Source organism: Nothobranchius furzeri, chromosome 11 (assembly GCF_043380555.1).
Source record: "Nothobranchius furzeri strain GRZ-AD chromosome 11, NfurGRZ-RIMD1, whole genome shotgun sequence".
NCBI classification, from domain to species: Eukaryota; Metazoa; Chordata; class Actinopteri; order Cyprinodontiformes; family Nothobranchiidae; genus Nothobranchius; species Nothobranchius furzeri.
Genome location: NC_091751.1, coordinates 62,760,270 through 62,780,837, shown reverse-complemented (window position 1 = coordinate 62,780,837; position 20,568 = coordinate 62,760,270). Strand labels below are relative to the sequence as shown.

The 20,568-nt window shown below is 43.6% G+C and overlaps 1 protein-coding gene across 2 annotated transcripts in view; it reads left to right on the top strand.

Annotated features, from left to right (window-relative positions):
• Positions 1-20,568, top strand: part of carmil3 (capping protein regulator and myosin 1 linker 3) — a 158,456-nt gene that overhangs the window by 81,734 nt on the left and 56,154 nt on the right. For both annotated transcript variants that reach the window (XM_054733343.2, XM_054733299.2), the window contains exons 16-20: positions 1,602-1,706; positions 12,103-12,172; positions 12,266-12,347; positions 19,458-19,554; positions 19,644-19,698. In XM_054733343.2, the coding sequence (XP_054589318.1) occupies positions 1,602-1,706; positions 12,103-12,172; positions 12,266-12,347; positions 19,458-19,554; positions 19,644-19,698 (409 nt within the window). The remainder of the gene's footprint in view (positions 1-1,601; positions 1,707-12,102; positions 12,173-12,265; positions 12,348-19,457; positions 19,555-19,643; positions 19,699-20,568) is intronic.

Here is a 20,568-nt window from a genome sequence, read left to right as displayed (position 1 = left end):
ATTGTCCTGTTAGAAATATTAAGAAGGTAATGCTAAACTCCACACCTAGATGCACCAGAAGTTCTACAATGTGATCTTCATGATCACATTTGCTAATAAATAATGTCAAAATAAAAGAGATAATCATGTGTAGTTATGCAGAAGCCAATCTTTGGAGCATGGACCTGGTCTTGTCAGCACTCAGATTAAATACAGCACCACTTCTGTAGAACTCAAACTGTTTCACCAAACAGGTAAACGGCTAATGTTGTAAGGCGGGTAGAGACCTCCCTCTGGTTATCCTACCCGAACCAGAGAACTGTTATGTGCAGATTCTGGTCAGCAGACGTTTCTGGCGCAGGAACCACTGAAACCAGTTTGAAAGCAACAGCTTTTAGAGTTAAAAACTCTTTAGTGTTGCTGTGACTTTCATCATTTTACCTGATGGCAATAGGCTTGCAGTTACAAGGATGCCTCTAAGTATTCTCATGAGTATTAAAGTAGCAAACTCCTCATCCCAAACTCTAAATGTTCACACGTAGACCTTATGTAGTTATTTAAAACGTTTATACAGAATCAAAATGGCTGAAACAGCACTAGGTCACAAACAGGTGACTGGTACTCAGGGCAGAAGGAGTTTGGAGTGGACCAGAAATTGGATTAGCTGAGTGATTAGATATTATATTCCCAAGCAGTTACATTACTGCCCTCATATCCATGAAGCAGCTGTGCCAAACACATGAAGAAAAATTGTGTCAGCAGTCAGAGAGGAGAGCAGCTTTCCCTGTGATGATCCGCCTCATATTACAGACCTGATGCCTAAAGGGCAGGTGATCAGTTTTCTGCAGAATCATTGTTCATTGTGATTATTCCACCTTTATCATTAACTATAAACATAATATTCATCCGATGAAGAACTGCAGCTGTCTAAAGGACTTTCACGCTGTATGAGTTCAAATAGACAGCTGCCTGAGAAGAGGAAGCAGGTAATAGTTTCCTGTAAACACACCTCTTTCAGCCAGATGAATTCCTCCTACCTCTCCACTCTCTGTTTGGTCCCTGTCACTCATCGCTTCATCCTGTATTCTCCAGGCTCTTTTCCATGTCCACCACTGCAGAAAATGGTTAGTACAGTGGGGAGCTGAAGTGGCAGATTGGCTGCTGTGACGAGTGCTAAACGCATCTGATGCGGCGTGCTGCGCCTGTCCTGTGAATGCAGCATGGTCCTTGCTCTGACTCAGAGGAATATTGAACATTCATGCACACGTTCTTCATCCTTCCCCCTGAGGACAAACTGATTCACTGTGTTTGTCAAGCAGATGGGTGGATGATTTGTTATTGTTACCTTTTAGGTGATAGCAGGAATAAATGCCAACCTGGGTACTTGATGGTGTCTGGTCCATGTAGTCCTGAACTGAATGTCTCAGCTAGCATCTGCCAGCTTCATTCTAAACTCCAGTTCCCTTCATTCTCTCACTCTGTCAGCTCTCCTGCAAATTATATGCCATGCTCTCTTTTCTCGTGCAATCTTTTATCAGCTCTTGTTCGTGCCTGCCAGAGTGTGATCCGTCACGCTTGAGTTTTAACATATCTCTATTCTGTTCTCCTTTGCTCTTTTCCAGAAAAGCGAGAGACTCTCTGCCCTCCTTCCGTCAGTTCTTTAGCTCAGCGTTTAGCCTGACCCAAGTCAGCCTGGCCTCCATGAAGGTCCCCCCTGACTCACTGAGGTGAGTCCCTGCAACACGCAAAGATTTGTAGCAAAAAATATAGATTTACATCTATATTTCAAACGTGGCAAAGCTTTAGCTTGTTTAGTTGTTTATAACCTCATATTAATTAATCGGGGCGCCACCAGTTTTGTGGAACTGGACCATTGGATTTACTATCTACATCTGCTCATATTAATCAGTTTCAATGTTAACACCACAAGTTACTCTAAAGGATGAATTCTTGACAGAATGCGCCAATTATTCTCGATTGCTAGAAATGATCAGGCTTTATTTATGTTTTTGTGAGTTTATTACAAACATCAGGGCATGGACAAAAGGACCAAACACATCTTATCGTTTCATGCATGGAATTAAGACAGTAGTTAACCCAAAGCTTTATGGCAGTGATATGGAATAACTGATCTGTAATAACGTGGAAATTTGGTGACACCACAATTACAGGAAAATGGGGAATAATTTCTAAAAGGGAGCAAAGTGACAGTGTGTGTGCGTGTGTGCGTGCGTGCGTGCGTGCCTGTGTGTGTGTGTGTGTGTGTGTGTGTGTGTGCTTGCGTGCGTGCGTGCGTGCATGTGTGTGCGTGCGTGCGTGCGTGCGCGCGCGCGCGTGTGTGTGTGTGTGTGTGTGTGTGTGTGTGCGTGCGTGCGTGCGTAAAGATTTGAAAAATGCCATGAAATTCGGTGTTGCCAGGAGGCAGGGGGTAGCATGGCCAAGTGTGGGGAATTTCAATCCTGGGAGCGAGGGGGAGTGGGAGGAGACTGTACCGATGACGTGAAATTGTTCCAGCCCCAGTCAATCACAAGTTTAAATTGTCCTCAGGACAACCACTGTCAGCGTTTAGACTCAGGGTAAAAACAAGGTCTGGAGTGTGCCCCCTGGTGTGTGTGGGGCCAGAAACATGCTGGGTAAAGCCGAAGGTGTCCATAAGGCTGGAGAAATTCATGGCAAAGTGATCAGAGGGATCATCAACGTGGATGTTAAAGTCACCAACAATCTTCAGTCTGGACAGCTTCACAGTGGAGGACAGAAAGTCACTAAACTCCTGAAGGAAAGAACTGTTTGGACCAGGAGGACGATAGACCACAGCACAGTAGAACGGGTCCTTACGCCCGACTTTAATCATCTGCAGTTCAAAGGAAGCAAAGTGACCAGAGGTTGTAGAGCTACATGGAAGACGGTCTCTGAAAACAACAGCTAGGCCTCCACCACGACCAGAACCCCGGGGCTGGTTATAAATGAATAACCACTCGGTCAACATTCAATCAGACCAGAATAATCAGATGTTTGCTGCCAAGTCAGAAACAGAAAATCCAGGTTTTTAGAGAGAATTATATCATTGAGCAGGAAAGACTTATTGTTAACAGAGCGGGAATGTAATAGAGCCATGCTGAGTGAGGTGGAGGAATGAGTAATGAGTTAATGTAAAGCAGACCAGTTTCTGATATTTCTTGCGCCTCCTGATTGGCGCAGAAGGGAGGCCAGTCAAATTGGTGCAATTTCCGATCCTGGGAGAGAGTCATAGGAGGTAACCAGAATGCTGAAACTGCAGGCCAGTTTCAAATTCCCCATTTTGTTTTTCTTCTGCTAAATGTGAGGAAAAACTTTGTGAAAATAGTTATGTTCTCCTTCGTGTGAATCCAAACAAAGTTAATCTGAGGATATAAAATGTGGATTTCCGCTACAGATTTAAGAAGGCCCTTAAAACCTTAAACTTCTGCCAGCACATTGTAGATGTTAATTACTCTTACAGGTTGAGCTGAACAAGAAGTCACCATAAATCTGCAACCTAATCTCTTTAAATTAAGCTGGATATAAATGCATCCCCAATAAAAAAGAATTGTGTCCAATAAAATCCTGTGTGAAGATACTTGACGGATGAAGTGACCCGTGAAAACCGAGAAAGCTCTCCTTTCAGTGAATCGACCAGTGCTGAAGAAGCACCCAATGCTCCATGAAAGGCTGAGTGATGTTCAGATTGTTGGTCTCAATAAAGTTAAAGAAGAATTGGGCAATAACACCATTTCAGAACCAATTAAAGTTCATTCATTGATAAACCATTACAGCAACCATTGGGTGTTATTGTGTTGGTCTTTTTGTTCATTTTTGTCCCTTCATTGGTCAGTTAGTGTGTTTTAGTTTTAGTTTGGTTTGATTGAACAAAAGGCAGTGTTGCATGTAAGGGCAATGCTGAGGATTTCTAACCAGAGGCTAATTTGCAAACCTAGTCCTTGGTAGGATTTTTAGACAATCAGAAAGCAGCAACAATACAGTACGTATCAAATAGGCTTTACTACACTGCTGATGTCCATTCCTTTGGCCATTGTGCATGTACGTGCTTCCTCTCCATCTGCTTCCTTTCCAATAGCATTTGTTTAGTATTCATGCTGCTATAGACAACCTGAAGGATGCTGACATGAAAGGGCGCGTGGTACCACCTACTGTAGCAGAGTGGAACATATTTAATTCCTTAAAGAGGGACTGCACACCATCAGAAAATGTAACTCCACCCTTAGTAAAGATTTGAAAAATGCCATGAAATTCGGTGTTGCCAGGAGGCAGGGGGTAGCATGGCCAAGTGTGGGGAATTTCAATCCTGGGAGCGAGGGGGAGTGGGAGGAGACTGTACCGATGACGTGAAATTGTTCCAGCCCCAGTCAATCACAAGTTTAAAATGCAGTAGCCACTGTTCTGCCACAGGGGGCAGCACTAAGACATTTTTAGACCTAGATTATAGATTTAATCAAGTTTGCACAAACATGTCAAAAAATGCACAGAAACAGAAAAATTGCATTTGTAAAGACCCAATTATACAGATATTAGCAAAAAAATTTGTTTTGGGGTTTAGTTACTTTTTGTTTTCTAACAGACAGATTATAGCTGTAGATCGACTCAGATGTGCATGTAAACACTGCCTATGTGTGGAGAGGGGCCCAAGAGGCATGGAACTTGGTGGGTGCTGAACTGCTGATGTTGACGTATCAGAGCACATGGGTGAAGTTTGTCAATTGACTGGGGGAAGGGGGGGGGGGGGTGTTAAAGTCTTATTGTCTGCATTAGGGCTGCAACAACGAATCGATAAATTCGATGAAAATCGATTACTAAAAGCGTTGGCAACGAATTGCGTCATCGATTCGTTGTGTCGCACAACTCTTCCAAAAGCGCCCCCCCTTCCCGCCCGCCGTTGCGCGCAGACCAGAGCAAGTCAGATCAGCGCGAGGGAGAGCCGCAGATCAGCGCGAGGGAGAGCCGCAGATCAGCGCGAGGGAGAGCCGCAGATCAGCGCGAGGGAGAGCCGGCAGATCAGCGCGAGGGAGAGCCGCAGATCAGCGCGAGGGAGAGCCGGCAGATCAGCGCGAGGGAGAGCCGCAGATCAGCGTGAGGGAGAGCCGGCAGACTTGAGCTGCTGCGAACCGGTTCCGCATTGTTGCACAGCGATCCAGGCAGCTGCTTCCAGCGCACGGTCCATTCTCAAAGTGGCGCAACCAAAAAACTATAATTAGCACACGATCGTTCATGTCCGCACATGTTCTCTATTTTCTGTCTTATTTGTGCCTGAAGCGCGCTACTGCGGAGCTCATCACCTGTGCTGTGGTGATGTCACCTCACGCAGCATCGAAAACGCGCTCTGCGCTTTTCGGTCAGGAGATCCCTTTGACCTGCTCAAAAGTAACTGATGAGGTGAAAAGGTAAGAATCCAGGCAACAGATTTTCTGGAGAATTAAGAGGAGATGCAGGAAGATGAGAGACAGACAGGACAGGAAAATAGTTCAATAAAAACAAGAAAACAAAACAAAGTGTTGAAAAGTAAAATGTAGGTAGATTTATCTCCACTACACGTTTTTACCAGTAAAAAACAATAAGTTATACACATGTCATATTTATACATCTGATACAATTCAGATCACCTTCAAAACTCAGTCACACACCCAGGGCCGTTTCAAGACATTTTGGGGGCCAAGGCAAAATGCCCCCCCCCCCCCATAACTGGGCTCCCCAGAAGCCTCTGTGTAATTCATGCCCTCTCCAGTAGTGTTAGTTATACGGTGTTTATAAAAGCCCCTCAGACATTACTGACATGCTCTAATATTATCAGATGAAAAACTAAATTATCAGACATGCTGTCTCATCTGCTTCTTTTAAAAACTTGCAAAAAGTAACAAAACCATTTGAAAGCCACTATTTGTGGATTCTCTGAAAGTTTCCATGGAGTTTGTGACAACTTATTTTTTCATTGATCCTATCGTCTAATCTCACAGTTGAAACAAGCATCCTTAATAATCTGTGCACAGGAAGCTTACCGATGCTGTAGTAAAACAAAAGGTATAATAATTTATTATTAATAAAACCTTGTTGCAGCACTAAAGCAGAAAAATTAGATTTTGCATTAAATATGCAAAATATTTACATATGAATTGTTTTAGAGCCCTTTAATTGGCAGAATCTGATAATAATTTAGTTCTTACAAAAAATGGGTCCCAACATGGTTTGTGTGGCGTTGCCATAGTGTGACGTCATAGGCACAGATCCCCTGTCCTCTTGTTTGGAAATGGAAATATGGTCACCCTACATTAAACAAACTGTCCACCCGGGCTTTTGCACTGCACAGAGACGCTTCGCTGCCTACGACTGAACGTCAGTTGAGAGTCAGTCTCATGCAGACTGACCAATGAAGAGAGGGCCTCAAGTTAAGACCCTCTCCTCATTGGTCAGTCCACACGAGGTGGGTCAAAGGTTACTCTGGGCGGGTTACGTGTTGTCAGGCATTCAAGTATTGAGTATATTTACTGCATATTACAGTAAAATATTCTGTATGTGACCACATTATGGTGATCCTTGGGTCATGATGATGGAGCCCTTGAATATTGTTGCCCAGGGTACAACAAAGTGTTAATCTGGCCCTGGTTCCGCCGTCACATTCCCGCAGAAACTGGTTGATCACACCGGGGCCAGACTACTAGCATGTGGTTTTACAACCACAATGTCCTCAGAAGCAAAAACGCTTTTAAAAGGGAGGGAGGAGTCCTAACTGTTGCTGCAGGCGTGTTGTGTGAGAGTGCAGTTATATACTGGTTAATATATTTTTGGGTTCAGTTGCTTTCATGTGGCCTAATGTGAGTCTATTTGGGATCATTGGAATGATCAGCAGCATTTCTTGATGTGACTTTATGGCAGTTGCCCAGGGCATCATCGCAAGGAGGATGGCATTCATTTACTTTTGTTTTATTTGGTATTTTTTCAGTCATTTTTGGAAATAGTGATCAATTTTGATAAATTCACAGCCTATGTTTAATTACATTTAAAATAAATGTCAACAGATGAGATCAAACAAAACAGATGAGAATTGCCCTTAAGCTGTTTAACTTGGACCAAGCATTTTAGGTCACAGATAGATGTAGCTTAGGGTCTCTGTCTATACACCTTATAAGACAATTTAGGTGATGGCATGTTGTTTTTCTGCTATTGAACTGTTTTCTAATAATGTTGTGTTAAATAAAGTGAAGGAAGGAGAGAAATAACGTTTCCCTAGCAGTTTTTAAAAATTTCCCCATGTAATCCGATTAATCGTGTCGAGACCCCATCCGATTAATCGATTATCCAAATAATCGTTTGTTGCAGCCCTAGTCTGCATTTAAGGGACGCTGTGCAACTCTTATACATTTTTAAATCACCTTTAAGCCACTATGTGCTAAAATGACCCTTTCCAGGGTTAATGGAAGGCCATCCAGCCCGTATCGCCCCCTGTGGCCAGAATATTCCACTTGCAGCTTCACAGTTGCCGGTCCGGTCTGTTGAGATGACATACCTGCCGCTGCAGTCTGGTTCTGGCACATTTTCTACATGGTTTAGATCATGAACACAACTGATTTGTTTATTTAGTGATGAACCACTCCTGCAGACACTAAGGAAGGCTGGGAGACATTTCAGCTGTTAGATTAAGGTTAATGTTTTGCTTTCAGTTCTACAAACAGACACTAGGGGGTTCTAAAAGCAAGCCAAATCAGCCTAGTTACCCTTTAAGCAACAACTTAGACCCTACAGAAATTGTTTTGTACGTGTGTCAGTGATTTTTTATGCTAGATGTGCAGATTTACAGAGAGCAGAAAGGACAAGCTGACAAATGTCTGAATCTAACACTGGGAGTGGGTCACTGATGATTTAAAGTCAGAAACTTTATTTGGAGACAAAAACAATCAGAACATCTCTTCTGACTCCATTAATCAGACCGATAAATGACTGAACAAATCCATCCAGTAACCAGATCTTCTGTTTGTTTTGTGCCTTTACAACATGATGGGAGCAGCATTCCTGACTGGGCTGAATTATAAATATCCTGCTGACTCTGTTGTTCCGACTAATGTTTCACACCCACATGCACTTTGTAACAGAATCGCTTTGCTTCATATGGAAAATCTTTCCTAAGGAAGCATCTCAGGCAACAAAATAAAACCCTCTTCTGTTAGGTGAAGCCAAACTTTTACTGTACAGAAATGTTTCAGTAAACAAGGATGGCAACCATAAAACAAACTAATCTACTCACTTCTGACCTTCTTGGTGCTGGTTTAGACCCTGTTTTACCTTCATAGCTACACCAATTCGTCATATCATTAATTAACCAACGTGTTGGAAACATTCCTGTCTTTAGTTCTTTTAGTTTTACGTAGCAAATAAATGACGAAAGAGAACAAGAAACGGACTTTGAAGATTTTCTTTTGAAGGTTAATCTGCTTCATTTATTATTTTTTTTATTTTTTTGCTTTCCCTTCTTGTTAGATAAAATCGTTCTTTCTCAGCTTGAGAAGGTGAAGATTTTTTTGAATTTGCTATTTTTCTTCATTTTGTAATGATTTAGATTACATGCTATTTCATAAGCCATAAGGCGTATGATTCCATAGGAAATATGAAATCCACCTTACGGATCTGTGAGGTTATTTTAAACCAGAAGATTGGAACTTTTTAATGCAGGGATTAGATAACAGCTTCGTATTCACGCAGGGACAACAGAAGAGAGAGAGTCAAGTATAAAAGTTTAAAAATTTATTACTAACAAATTAAACTAGACTAACTTTAACTCTAAATGTATGGCGTAACTAAGGAGGATGAGATGGTGAATGGGGTGAGGTGTAATGTTGCTCAGAACAAGCAAATCCAAAGAAGCGATTAGTTCTGATGGGAACTGAAGATGATGTCTTCGCGTTAAGCTTTGATTAGGAGATTCATAAACACATTCGACGCCATTTGTTGGTCTACATACCCTGAGCGGAAGTCCCCGTTAGATCAGGAATGTCGAGGTCCAGCTTGACCTTTTCTGGAACCGAAGCCGGTAGGAAAAGCAGCGGTTGCCGACCAGACCAGTCTGTGAGATACTTCCGGGTCACGACAATTTTGTTGGCGTCTAGCGAGAACCACCTGGGTTGAGATGGTTCAGCTTTTATTCTGAAAGGAACCGTTGCAGCGGTTGTTACAGCAACAGATTTTATCCAGCTTGTCATTGGTACTTTTCGCTGAAGAGGAAATTTACGGATTGGCCACTCCGACAACTTCTCTAGAACGCTTTGAACTGGAGTTTAAGATGGCGTGGGCAGTTTTATACTTCGGATGTTTTGGTTTATGGTCGAATGAAAAGTTGACAAATTTACCAAACACCACCAAAAACACACCTCCGTCAGATCTGTCAGATTCTGATTGGATCAGTGAAAGTAATGTGTCATGTCTTTTAACGCTACGTGAGATCAGTCCTACTGGAACAATTAAAGTCATATTACTTTTATATTCTATAGCAGTGGTTCCCAAACTTATTCTCTCTCTCTCTCTCTCTCTCTCTCTCTCTCTCTCTCTCTCTCTCTCTCTCTCTCTCTCTCTCTCTCTCTCTATCTATCAGATGTCAAGCTAAACAGACTGGGTTAAAAAAATTCCCCATCACTTTCATTTTTTAAATAGTAATTAATAAACATTCGATACCATTACAATTTCCTTTGATTTCATTTTAAATGAATATTTAGAGTGTCCAGGTAGCACATAAACAATGCAATTTAACGGTTTTCTTAAAGTAGGAACGTTTAACCTGTGCGACCAGAGCACTCTCCTTCCTTCTGCTCTGCGTAAACCTGAGCTGATCACCTACTTGTGCGTAATCAAATGTCAATAGGGGACAAGATATAGCCATGATGTTCACTTTTACCTTAGACCGACTTATTGCTGTTTTATGGTGTGGCTGAATCTGCGATCCACTGCCACGCTGACTGGAATAACAAATGCTGCAGTAACATGAGATGTGGTCAGGTTCATGAGGAGTCACTGGCTGGAGCGGACCCGACTCATCCCAGAAGCTAATATCTTAATTTGACCTTGAATGAAAAATAACCTCTCAAAAGTTTTTATCGTGGTGGAGGCAGCGTTCATTTCTGCCTTCAGTCTGACGACGCGCCGGAGTTAAAGCAGCGTGTGCGCTTATTGAATCTGTGTGTGTATGTGTGTGCGTGCGCACGCGCGCGCGGCACAGCCACTCAAGTCACCGCGTCTCGCGCTATTTAAACCAATGTTGTAAAATAACTTCTGCCCAGCCCAGATGTGCTCACTTGTGCACCCGTGAGCCGTGGTTCAGCCGGAACGCGTCTGACCTCTGACAGACGCACTCTGAACTTCAGATCTTCAGCGCGCTGTCAATAGCCTGAATGGGAATAATTTCTTGTTATTTTGTTACATCCACAATGTTCTGTGTGTGAGGTTTACAATGTCAGAACACCTGCATGAGACAGGTGTTAATTACAATCTGCCAGAATGACTCGCCACCTTCAGATTTCTCCAACACCGTTAAAAATGATCAAATACGGAACATATCAGCGTGCGCAGGTCAGAGTGCTGAAGCTCGGCGCATTATTATTATTATGAAGTTAGGGCACATGCGGAGGACACGCATGCGCGCGACGGAACATATCGGCGTGCGCAGGCCAGAGTGCTGAAGCTCGGCGCATTATTGTTATTATGAAGCTAGGGCACATGTGGAGGACACGCGCGCAAAAATATACTTGTTTTCAATTACATTTATTGGGCCCACTTACTTTTTCTTTGGCCCACCCACAAATGAGTTTCTGGCTACGCTAATGGTGACATATGACAGACTTCTCTGAGCTTCGCAGCCATTACACTTTTCACCTCGCGCACTCCCTAGCGGCAGCTCGCGCACCCCTGGGGGTGCGCGCACCACACTTTGGGAATCCCTGTTCTATAGGATTATAATAAAGTAATTAATATTTTGATTTCACAGATTGGTCACATCTAATTTATTGACTAACACTTGGTAGGATTAGCTTTATTAAAATAGAGTTCTTTGATTAATTAAAAGAAAAGAGTCCATTCTTCATTCTTCTGTTGAGCTGAAAAGAAGCAGGTTAGAAGCAAATGCATGAGACCTTGAGGCCATATCTCATGCAGACTAGTTCTGTGCAGAGGAGGGGGGGAACAGTCATTTCATTCCATTACAATTTCTTTACATTCCAGTTTCAATGTGCAAATGAGGTGAAACTTTATGGACAAATAAAGGCTGACTGCTGAAGGCCTTTAAATTTTATACCCTGATAACTCCTCAGTATACCATAAAGGATATTTTTTATTGATCTGGGCTTCCATGCTCAGAATGGTTTGTGCCAAGTGGACCACGGGTTTCATTCAAACCACCAGTGACATTTAATCGTTGCGATGAACACGAGGCTTTGGGTGTTTCATCAGTAGATCCAGTTAGATGGGATAGGGGACTTCTGGTTCCAAACCTGCTCAGAGATTTGCAAAAGAGGAAAAGGTGATTTTCCCTGTGGGGATAAATAAGAATGATTCCCTGTAAGGTGTGCAGCCTGCTGTTAATGACCCTGGACCAAAAAAAAAATAAGCACAATCAGGAGGAGAGAAAACAAAAGAAACTGCCAGCAGCGGAGGTTGTGCTTCAGGATGGATCCCAGCCAGAAAGGATAGAGTGGGCTTTTCACTTAGTGTTTTTTCTCATTACCTTCCTATGGTGCAAAGCTCTTAAATGTGTGTTTATGGCACACAGACTCCACCCAGCAAGGCCTGACCATGTGGAGATGTGCTGTTGGTTATGCACCCAGCTGAGCGTGTACTCATGTTTGCTTTGGTTTGAGCAAAAACTGAGAACTTTTGAAGTTTAGTATATTTTTTTCTCTGAGCTACTTTTTCCTAATCCTTTAAGATGGCTCTGAAACTTCAGGTGTGCACCAGAAAACACGCACAGCGTGGCGGTAATCGATCCCATTCAGGCTCTTAGAGAAGGACGGCGAAGCATTTGGATTTTTGAGAAGTGGGATCAGCTTTCTTTGAAGTTTTCTCCCTTCCCAGCTGTTGTTCCATTTCTTTCATTCTTTTCCTGTTTGTGCCTTTCTTCAGAGCTCTATTCCTGGGTTTGTCCAACAACCCTCACATCTCTGATTTACACCTGGACATCAGCAGCTGTGAGGTACGCCCTTGCCTGTCCACTCATCGGCTTTTCAGAATAACTTTTACAAATATCCCATCTTGCTCCTCTCCTCTTTGTCTCTTCCTACCACAGCTCAGGTCCGCCGGTGCCGCCGTGATACAGGAGCTGTTTCCTCGGGTTTCCTGCGTCGGGACTTTAGACATCTCTGATAATGGTGAGAATGAAAAAAAAATCTCGTTACATTTTCATCACACTCAGCTTTATATGAGCAGCAGGAAGATCAGATCAGATTGCAAAGACATCATAGAGGATTATATAGCACAAATGTTATGATGGCAGCCAGGACAACGGAATAAGACATAATAAAATAAGAAACTAAGACTTGAGCAATATGAGGTGAACTTGATCATGTAATGGTCAAATAGGCATCTAGTTACCATGGTTACACTCATAGGGTAGCCACATAGTTGCATAAAGATGAATGGAAGTTTTCCCTTTGAGTGTCATTTTGGGGCTAAGGCGTTTGACCCATGACATGCAGAATCACAAGCTGAGACTAAAATTAGGAAATAATATTTATTAAGGAAACAATTATGAACTAAAGGAGCACCCAGACGGGGTGACAGGATCCTGGCTCTGGGGAGGGTCTGGAAACAGAGGCAGGAGTTAACAAAGGAGGCCAGGGGGGACAAAGGCTGTTTTGGATTTTGGGAGAAGTGGAGGGCTTACGATGCAGCAGAGATGGGGAGGCAGAAGGGAAGGATTGTCAGGTTTGAGCGTAGAGAGAAGTCCTGGAGCACTGAGCTGATGATCGGTGGGAGAAGGGGGTAGAGCAGGTCAGCCAGGAGTGAGACGTGGAAGGAACAGAGGATCTGGAGGTTATGGCGGGTGACTGAGATGGATGCAGAATCCTGGAAGCAGGAACAGTATGGGAACTAAAGAACAGGATCAAAAGAGCAAGCGGTTAGCTGTACCAAAAAAATAACGTCATCTTAAAACACTTCTCCTATAGGACTAGGGTTTCTCAGAGTCTAGTGGATCCAACAAGGCAATACTGTGTGTGTAGTGCAATCAACTGGCATTGAGCAGTCGGCTTACTCCTCCTTATAAGCAGGCTGAACTGCTGCAGCTGGTCCCACTCACGAGTACCTCCCACCTGGAAACAATCCTGAGGTAAATAGCAGCAGGATCTCACCTCAGACCATTGAGATAATCTGAAATGGAAGTTACTTGTCTTTATTATTTCAGTTTGGGTCATAAATTCTGTACCAAAATACTTCTGGATTAGAGATGATATTTATTACATGTTTGGGGAATTGAAATAGTTAAAGACCAAGTTCACTGAAAATAGGGCTAGGACGATAATCAATAAATAAATTAATCATACGATAGATGAAAATGAACCCAATTATTTTCCAGCCTCAATAAATCGAGGTTAAGAAATGCACAACTCTTTATTATTACTATTATTATTATTATTACTATTATTGTTTATTACCATTATTGAAGTGCAGTTTTGGTTATTGACACTGGATAGGCTATTGTATTTATTTTTTGGAGAAACAGAGTCTATTTTATTGTTTTTGGTGCAACATTTTCTAACAGAGACTAAGACTCCTTTTTTATTTTAATTTTTTTTTGTTGGTTTTATTTATTTATTTAGAAGTTCTGGACATTCCAATGTTGAATCAAGGTTTAATGTTGCATTTTAAAGGGTGTACTTGCATTATTGTGATATTTGCATTATTGTGATATTTTAACATTACATAAATGGTTATTTTGGTCTCGATAATGTCGACAATAATAGCATTTATCGTCAATAATTGTTGGACAATATAATGTCCAGCATAATTTGTTATTGTCCTAGGCCTACAGTAAGTGAAATATATATATATATTTTTTACCTATTTTATTTTTTAACATGATTAGTCATTCTAAGTTTAACATTCAGGCTGAAAATAGTCTTCTACTCCTTATTCCTCTATTAGCCACCACAATAAAATAGATGGGGAAACGCTTGAATTAGAAAAGCCAACCAGATCTACGTCACAATGTGTCACATGCACGGGAGAAATGAGGTTGAGGATCCAAGTTGCAGGAGAAACAAGGCAGGCAGGCAAGAATGAGCACAGAAATGGGGGTTTAATGAAGAGCACATGGGACACTGAAACACACGTTTAAATACACGAGGAGCTGGGATCTACAGTGATTGGGAGACGAGAGGCAGGTGGGAGCAATCAGGAGAGACACAGGACTGAACAGAATGGGGAGACAGGACATGTGACAGTACGCCGTATGGTTAGTTCTCGTTTTCTTAATGAGAGCACAGCTAGAAATTTTTCTGCTACTTTTGATCCACCCTGTTCTTCTGATAACGACCCAGATTCCTTAACTTCTCAGTTTAACGAGCACTGCCTCTCCATTCTGGACAACATCTGTCCTGTCAGAACCAGATCAGTTCCTGCAGTGAACCCTACTCCCTGGTTTAATGACAGCCTTCGCAGCCTAAAGCGCCAATGCAGAAAAATTGAGCGTTTGTGGAAGAAAACCCGTCTCCACGTCCATCTGCTGCACCTAAAGGATCTTCTGACATCCTTTAACTCTGCAGTCAGAGACGCTAGGGTTTCCTATTTCTCCAACCTGGTGTCCCAGAGGAAAGGGAACAGGTGCTGTTTAACACCATCAGCAGCATCGTCTCTCCTGCCTCTCCTACAGCCTCCATCCACTCTGTTACAGACTGTGAGAACTTTCTGTCTTTCTTTGTGGACAAAGTCAATAAGGTTAGATCTAGCATCTCTCCTTCAGCCTTATCGCTGCCTCTCCCGACTCCAACCAGGCCCATCATCCTAGATAGCTTTGCTCCTGTTTCTTTGCCTGAGTTAACCAAACTAGTTAACTCTATGAAGACCTCTGCATGCCCCCTCCACATCTTACCCTCATCTTTGTTTAAAAGTGCTTTTCAGTCCATCGGTCCCAGCGTGCTCTCCATTATTAATGCTTCTCTGGTTTCTGGTCAGGTCCCTGCTTACTTTAAAAATGCTGTAATCCACCTGCTTCATAAAAAAATGAGTCTCGACCCCTCCCTCCATAGCAGCTTCAGACCCATCTCTAAACTTCCGTTCATCTCCAAGATCTTGGAAAACGTTGTGGCTAAACAACTCACAGCTGCTCTTGATGAACATAACATCTATGATAGCTTCCAGTCAGGTTTTCATAGAGCTCATTCTACTGAAACAGCTCTTCTTAGGGTCTCTAATGATCTTCTGACTCACAGTGATGCAGGGGACTGTTCTGTTCTGGTCCTGCTGGACCTGACTGCAGCCTTTGACACTGTTGACCATCACCTGCTACTGGAGAGGCTGAGAGACTGGGTAGGCCTATCAGGATCTGCTCTGGAGTGGTTCCAGGGGACTGTTCTGTTCTGGTCCCTAGAGGCGTGTCCGCTGACTTGGCTGGAGGCGGGACCACTGGAACCAGATTCTCTGGAGGCGAGTCCGCTGACTTGGCTGGAGGCAGAGCCACTGCAGGCAAGGCAGCTGACTTGACAAGAGGCGAAGCCGCTGTAGACGGGGCCGCTAACTTGACTGGAGGCGGAGCCGCTGCAGGCATGGCCTCTTGGAGAGGCTGGACTGGGAGCGGAGCCTCTTGGACAGGTTGCTGGAAGACCAGGGTGGTTAGGGTCTCCACTTGGAACTCCTGGAGGCTGAGTATTTGACGGAGGTGGACCAGCTCAGCTTGGAGGCCAGCGAGCTCTGTTGGATGGGCTATAGGCTTGGTGCCTTGACCTGGAGATAAGGGAGGTGCTGACTGGACCGGAGACAGAGGGTCCAAGCTGGTGTGCAGATCAGGGGCCTCTGAAATGGGTGGCACCACTCTGCTCCCTTGACCTCGCCGTCTGGTCCCTCTCGTGGTCCCCCTGGAATGGTAGGAGACCTCTGGAGGGGTCTCCTCCGGCCGGGTGCCCCGCCCATGAGACATCCTCGAACCCCCCTGAGGAAATTGGCCGCTAGCCAGCCCTTTACGTCTGCCAGACATGCCGCAAGATGAGAGTCCACATTTCCATTTTTTAGTGCCACGTATATTTGACAATTATCAGCATAGATGTGATAATTAAGACTGTGCCGATTTAGGATTTTGCCCAGTGGTAGGAGTTATATAAAGAAAAGAAGAGGAGAACAGAGCCCTGCGGTACACCCCAAGGCAGAGGGAGAGAGGAGGAGGAACAATCGCCCATCTGAACAGTAAAAGATCTGTTGGATAAATAGGAATGAAACCGTTCAAGTGCAACCCCCTTTACCCCAACCCAAGACTCAAGACGGTCCAGTGGAATATGGTGGTCCACAGTATCAAAAGCTGCTGAAAGGTCTAGCAAGAGCAGTAATACCTTAGACCCAGAATCTGATGCCACCAGGATATCATTCAGCACCTAATCAGGGCTGATTCAGTACTGTGGTGTGGTCTGAAAGCAGACTGAAACACATCAAACAATGAGTTACTGTCCATGTGAGCAAAGATTTCCATGCAAACTATTTTCTCCAAAACCTTTGAAAGCAATGGGACTTTTGAGATGGGCCGGAAAATATCGTAAATGGAGTGATCCAAACTTGGTTTCTTCAATATCAGCGGTATAACTGCATTTTTAAAAACCATAGGAAAAACTCCAGTACTGAGACTAGTATCAAACACGTTCAATAGAGCTGGGCTCAGTGTAAACACTGAATCGTGTATCAATCTGGGCAGGAGGTAGTCCACCGCAGAGCCAGCTGGCTTCATGGAGCTGGTTAACTTCACCAAGACAGGAAGCTGAACTGGAGTAAAGTCCAAGAAATTAGGTGGACTTGGTGGATCTACATGGACAATTTCTCCTAGATGCTGGAGGCTGAGTCTGATATCACAGATCTTATTTAAAAAAAAAAAAGTTCTGTAAGTCAGTACATAACTCAGCATTGGGAGTAAAGCCAACAGACTCAGTTAAAGATAGTACAGAATTAATTGTGCTATACAGCTTCGACTGGTCTCCATGGTGTTGTGAGATGATGTTAGAAAATTAGGTGTTTTGAGCAGATCTTACAGCTTTCTGGTAGCAGAAAAGGGCGTCAACCAGGAGTTGTCGAGAGGACAAGAGTCTGTCCTTTTTTCGTCAGCATGGATCGCGGTGAGCCCGCGATGCAGCTCCGGAGCTGGAGGTGACGTTGGAGCCCAGGTTCCTTCCCAGCGCCATGGGCCAACTCCGGGGAAGCACACAGCCAGTCTGGTGCCCACGTAGCAGGAGTGGTCTGGCTGCGTCTCCCAGTCCAACCTCCCATCTGGCTCTGGGAGGGTGGAGAGGATTGCCCAGGTTCGGCGGCGGCGTCTGCGGCGAAGCGGCGCTGGAGGAGGGGAGGCTGGCCAGTGGCTCGGGGTGAGCCACTGCAGTAGGTACTCCCAGGGGAGAGTTTCCCCACTGGATCCTTCGCATGGTCTGTCCATTCTGTCACATGCGCGGGAGAGTTGAGGTTGAGGATCCAAGTTGCGGGAGAAACAAGGCAGGCAGGCAAGAATGAGCACAGAAAAGGGGTTTTAATGAAGAGCACACGGGACACTGAACAAATGGACAGATCAGGGACACAGAACTGGGAGGGTTTAAATACACGAGGAGCTGGGATCTACAGTGACTGGGAGATGAGAGGCAGGTGGGAGCAATCAGGAGAGACACAGGACTGAACAGAATGGGGAGACAGGACAGGTTGTGACACACTGAAAGTTAGCATTCATAGACAGACCATGGTTGGTTTAGCATCCAGGAAACAGCAGAGCACATCTCGGCTGGTAAACGCTCACCGTTAGCATTATCGACTCCACCACACAGCAGAACACCTTCAGGCTTGTGTTATTTGTGGAGATAAAGCATCAACGTTGCAAAGCAAACAAAGTCAGCGGTTTCCCAGTTAGCCAGTAAGGGGCGAGATGTCCAAATATCAGCAAATGAGACTCCAAACCCTGTCATAATCTGCTCGCCTCTGCTCTGGCTCACTTCTAGTTCCTAGATCAGGAGTACCTGAGCTTTTAACCCACACAGGATTAAAAGCTCAGGTACTCCTCAGGACATGTATTTATACTAGAGGCCGCTGCAAAAGGGTTAAAAAGGAAGTGAACTTGGTCTTTAACCAATACCGGAGCAAACATGCTGTTTTTTGTTGACCTACTTTTTTTCTTTGTAAGACAGTTTCAAATAAAAAAAAATAGGAAAAGCTAAAATAAGATTATAACCGTTCTTGTTGCTGTCAGTTTGAGAAACTCTGTTTGAGATTTCACTCAGAAAAACTGACTTACAGTTAAAACTTGGCTTTTCATATAGTCTCAAACAAAATAACCACGTTGACCTTGACTCTCAGTAAAAATCTCCTGCTCCAAATTCTTTTGTAAGTTTGTATAGCTCAGCAACCATCTTTAGTATTACATTTGTCATCTTTTGTTGGAATCGTGCTGTCCATTTTTGTTAGCTCTTTATTCCAACCAAAAAGCCATCGGCTGTACGACGGGAGTAAGAGAGTTTTGTCCAACATTAAAACATTTCATATCACAAATTCTAAAATAAAAGTGATTTTTTTTAAATTTGCTTTCTGGGGGGAATTCAGCTTGCTTAATAATTTCTGCTAACTATTATTCAGCCAATCAGATAATTACTAACACAATTTTTTCTTGTTTTCTTGTTTCTTGTTGCCTTAAAATCACTCATGAGCCATCAGCTCATGAGTGATTTTAAGGCAACATGCAGGCGCAGGAAGTCATGATAACATAATCCTGTCTCAGATCACTGAAAAACCCACTTAGGCTTCATTATCCACTGATTTATTTTTTGTCTGAATGAGGCTTTTTTGGATTCAGAAATCTTTTGCCATGGTTACCACTTCCTTTTAGCAGCATTTTCTATTTTTTTCTGCTTTTCGAGAAGGTGAGTGGGCGTGAGTGGGGGGTTAATTGGGAATACTTTGGAATTTCAGTGGGAGGTGAAAAATTCTCTCTTCAAAAAGGGACCACGAGAGAGGAAAAAAGAGAGTCAGGGATGTTTCACACCTGGCAGATGAAATGATGAGTCACTGCTGCAGCTGGTACACAGCCCAGAAACTGTCGGTTTTATGTTTAAAAATATTATGTTTTATGTTCACTATATCTATTATCACTTCTCTTCCTGTTAAAGACTCAAAGTTTAATTTTTTTCTCATATTTTATGGGCACTAATAACGGTTTAAATAAAGACTTACTTGGAAGCAGGATTTTATTGAGCTCAGTTTTGCTGACGTTGCACTTGTTCTCCATTAATGTGTTTTCATGTCTGCTTCAGGTTTAGATGCTGACTTGTTGGCCGTCATCCCAGCGCTCTCCCGACACCCCTCCCTCAAACACCTGATGTTGGGTAAAAACTTCAACATCAAGGGCAGGTACGGACCACTCGGGGATGTGGCGATGCAGATGGTTTTGACAGTTGATGCAGATGATGAATGTTTTCCTCTCTATTTTGCCTCCTCAGGGGGCTGGAGGAAATTCTGCAGAAACTAGTACATTTGGTGCAAGAAGAAGAGTGTGTGAGTTTGATTATGTAACACATTGTATACACACACAGACACACACATATTCTCGGTGGTGTAATGCACAGATGCAAGCCCACGCACGCCTCACAGATATGTCGCCTCATGAATGTTTTGTTCACTCAAACACACACTATTCACCATGTAGAATTCCTGTCCTCATTTGGGTCTGGTTAAGCTAAATTTCCCACCTGCCACAACAACAGGATGCATACAACTCATGTTGTCTGTGGGCATGACAAATGATTCATTTGGGTTTAGTTTATTTGAGAGACTCCAGACGCCATCTTTCCTTTTCCTCTTCCCAGCAAATTCAGCCTGACAAGTCACTTTCTCAATTTACCACTGGCAATAAGTCACAGTGATGCTCTTTCACCAACTAGACACTGAAGAGTGTATGCCTGCACATTAACACAGGCTGTAAGTGTGCGTGCACGTTAACACAGACTGCTAGTGCATGCACGCTAATGCAGGCTGTAAGTGTGCATTGCACGAAACACAGGCTCCTTGTGTACATGCTAACAAGTGAGGCTAGTGTGCATGCTAACAAGTGAGGCTAGTGTGCATGCTAGCAAGTGAGGCTAGTGTGCATGTGTGCATGCTAACACAGTTGCCTTGTGTACATGCTAACAAGTGAGGCTAGTGTGCATGCATGCATGCTAACACAGGAGCCTTGTGTGCATGCATGGTAACACAGGCTGCTAGTGTGCAAGCATGCACGCTAACACAGGAGCCTGAGTGTGCATTCAAGCTGCCAGTGTGCAAGCAAGAACAATAACACAGAAGTCTTGTGTGCATGCTTGCTGTCGTAAGTTCACCAGTATGATAATGATGAAGCGGTATATTCAGTTAACGTGGTTTTATTAA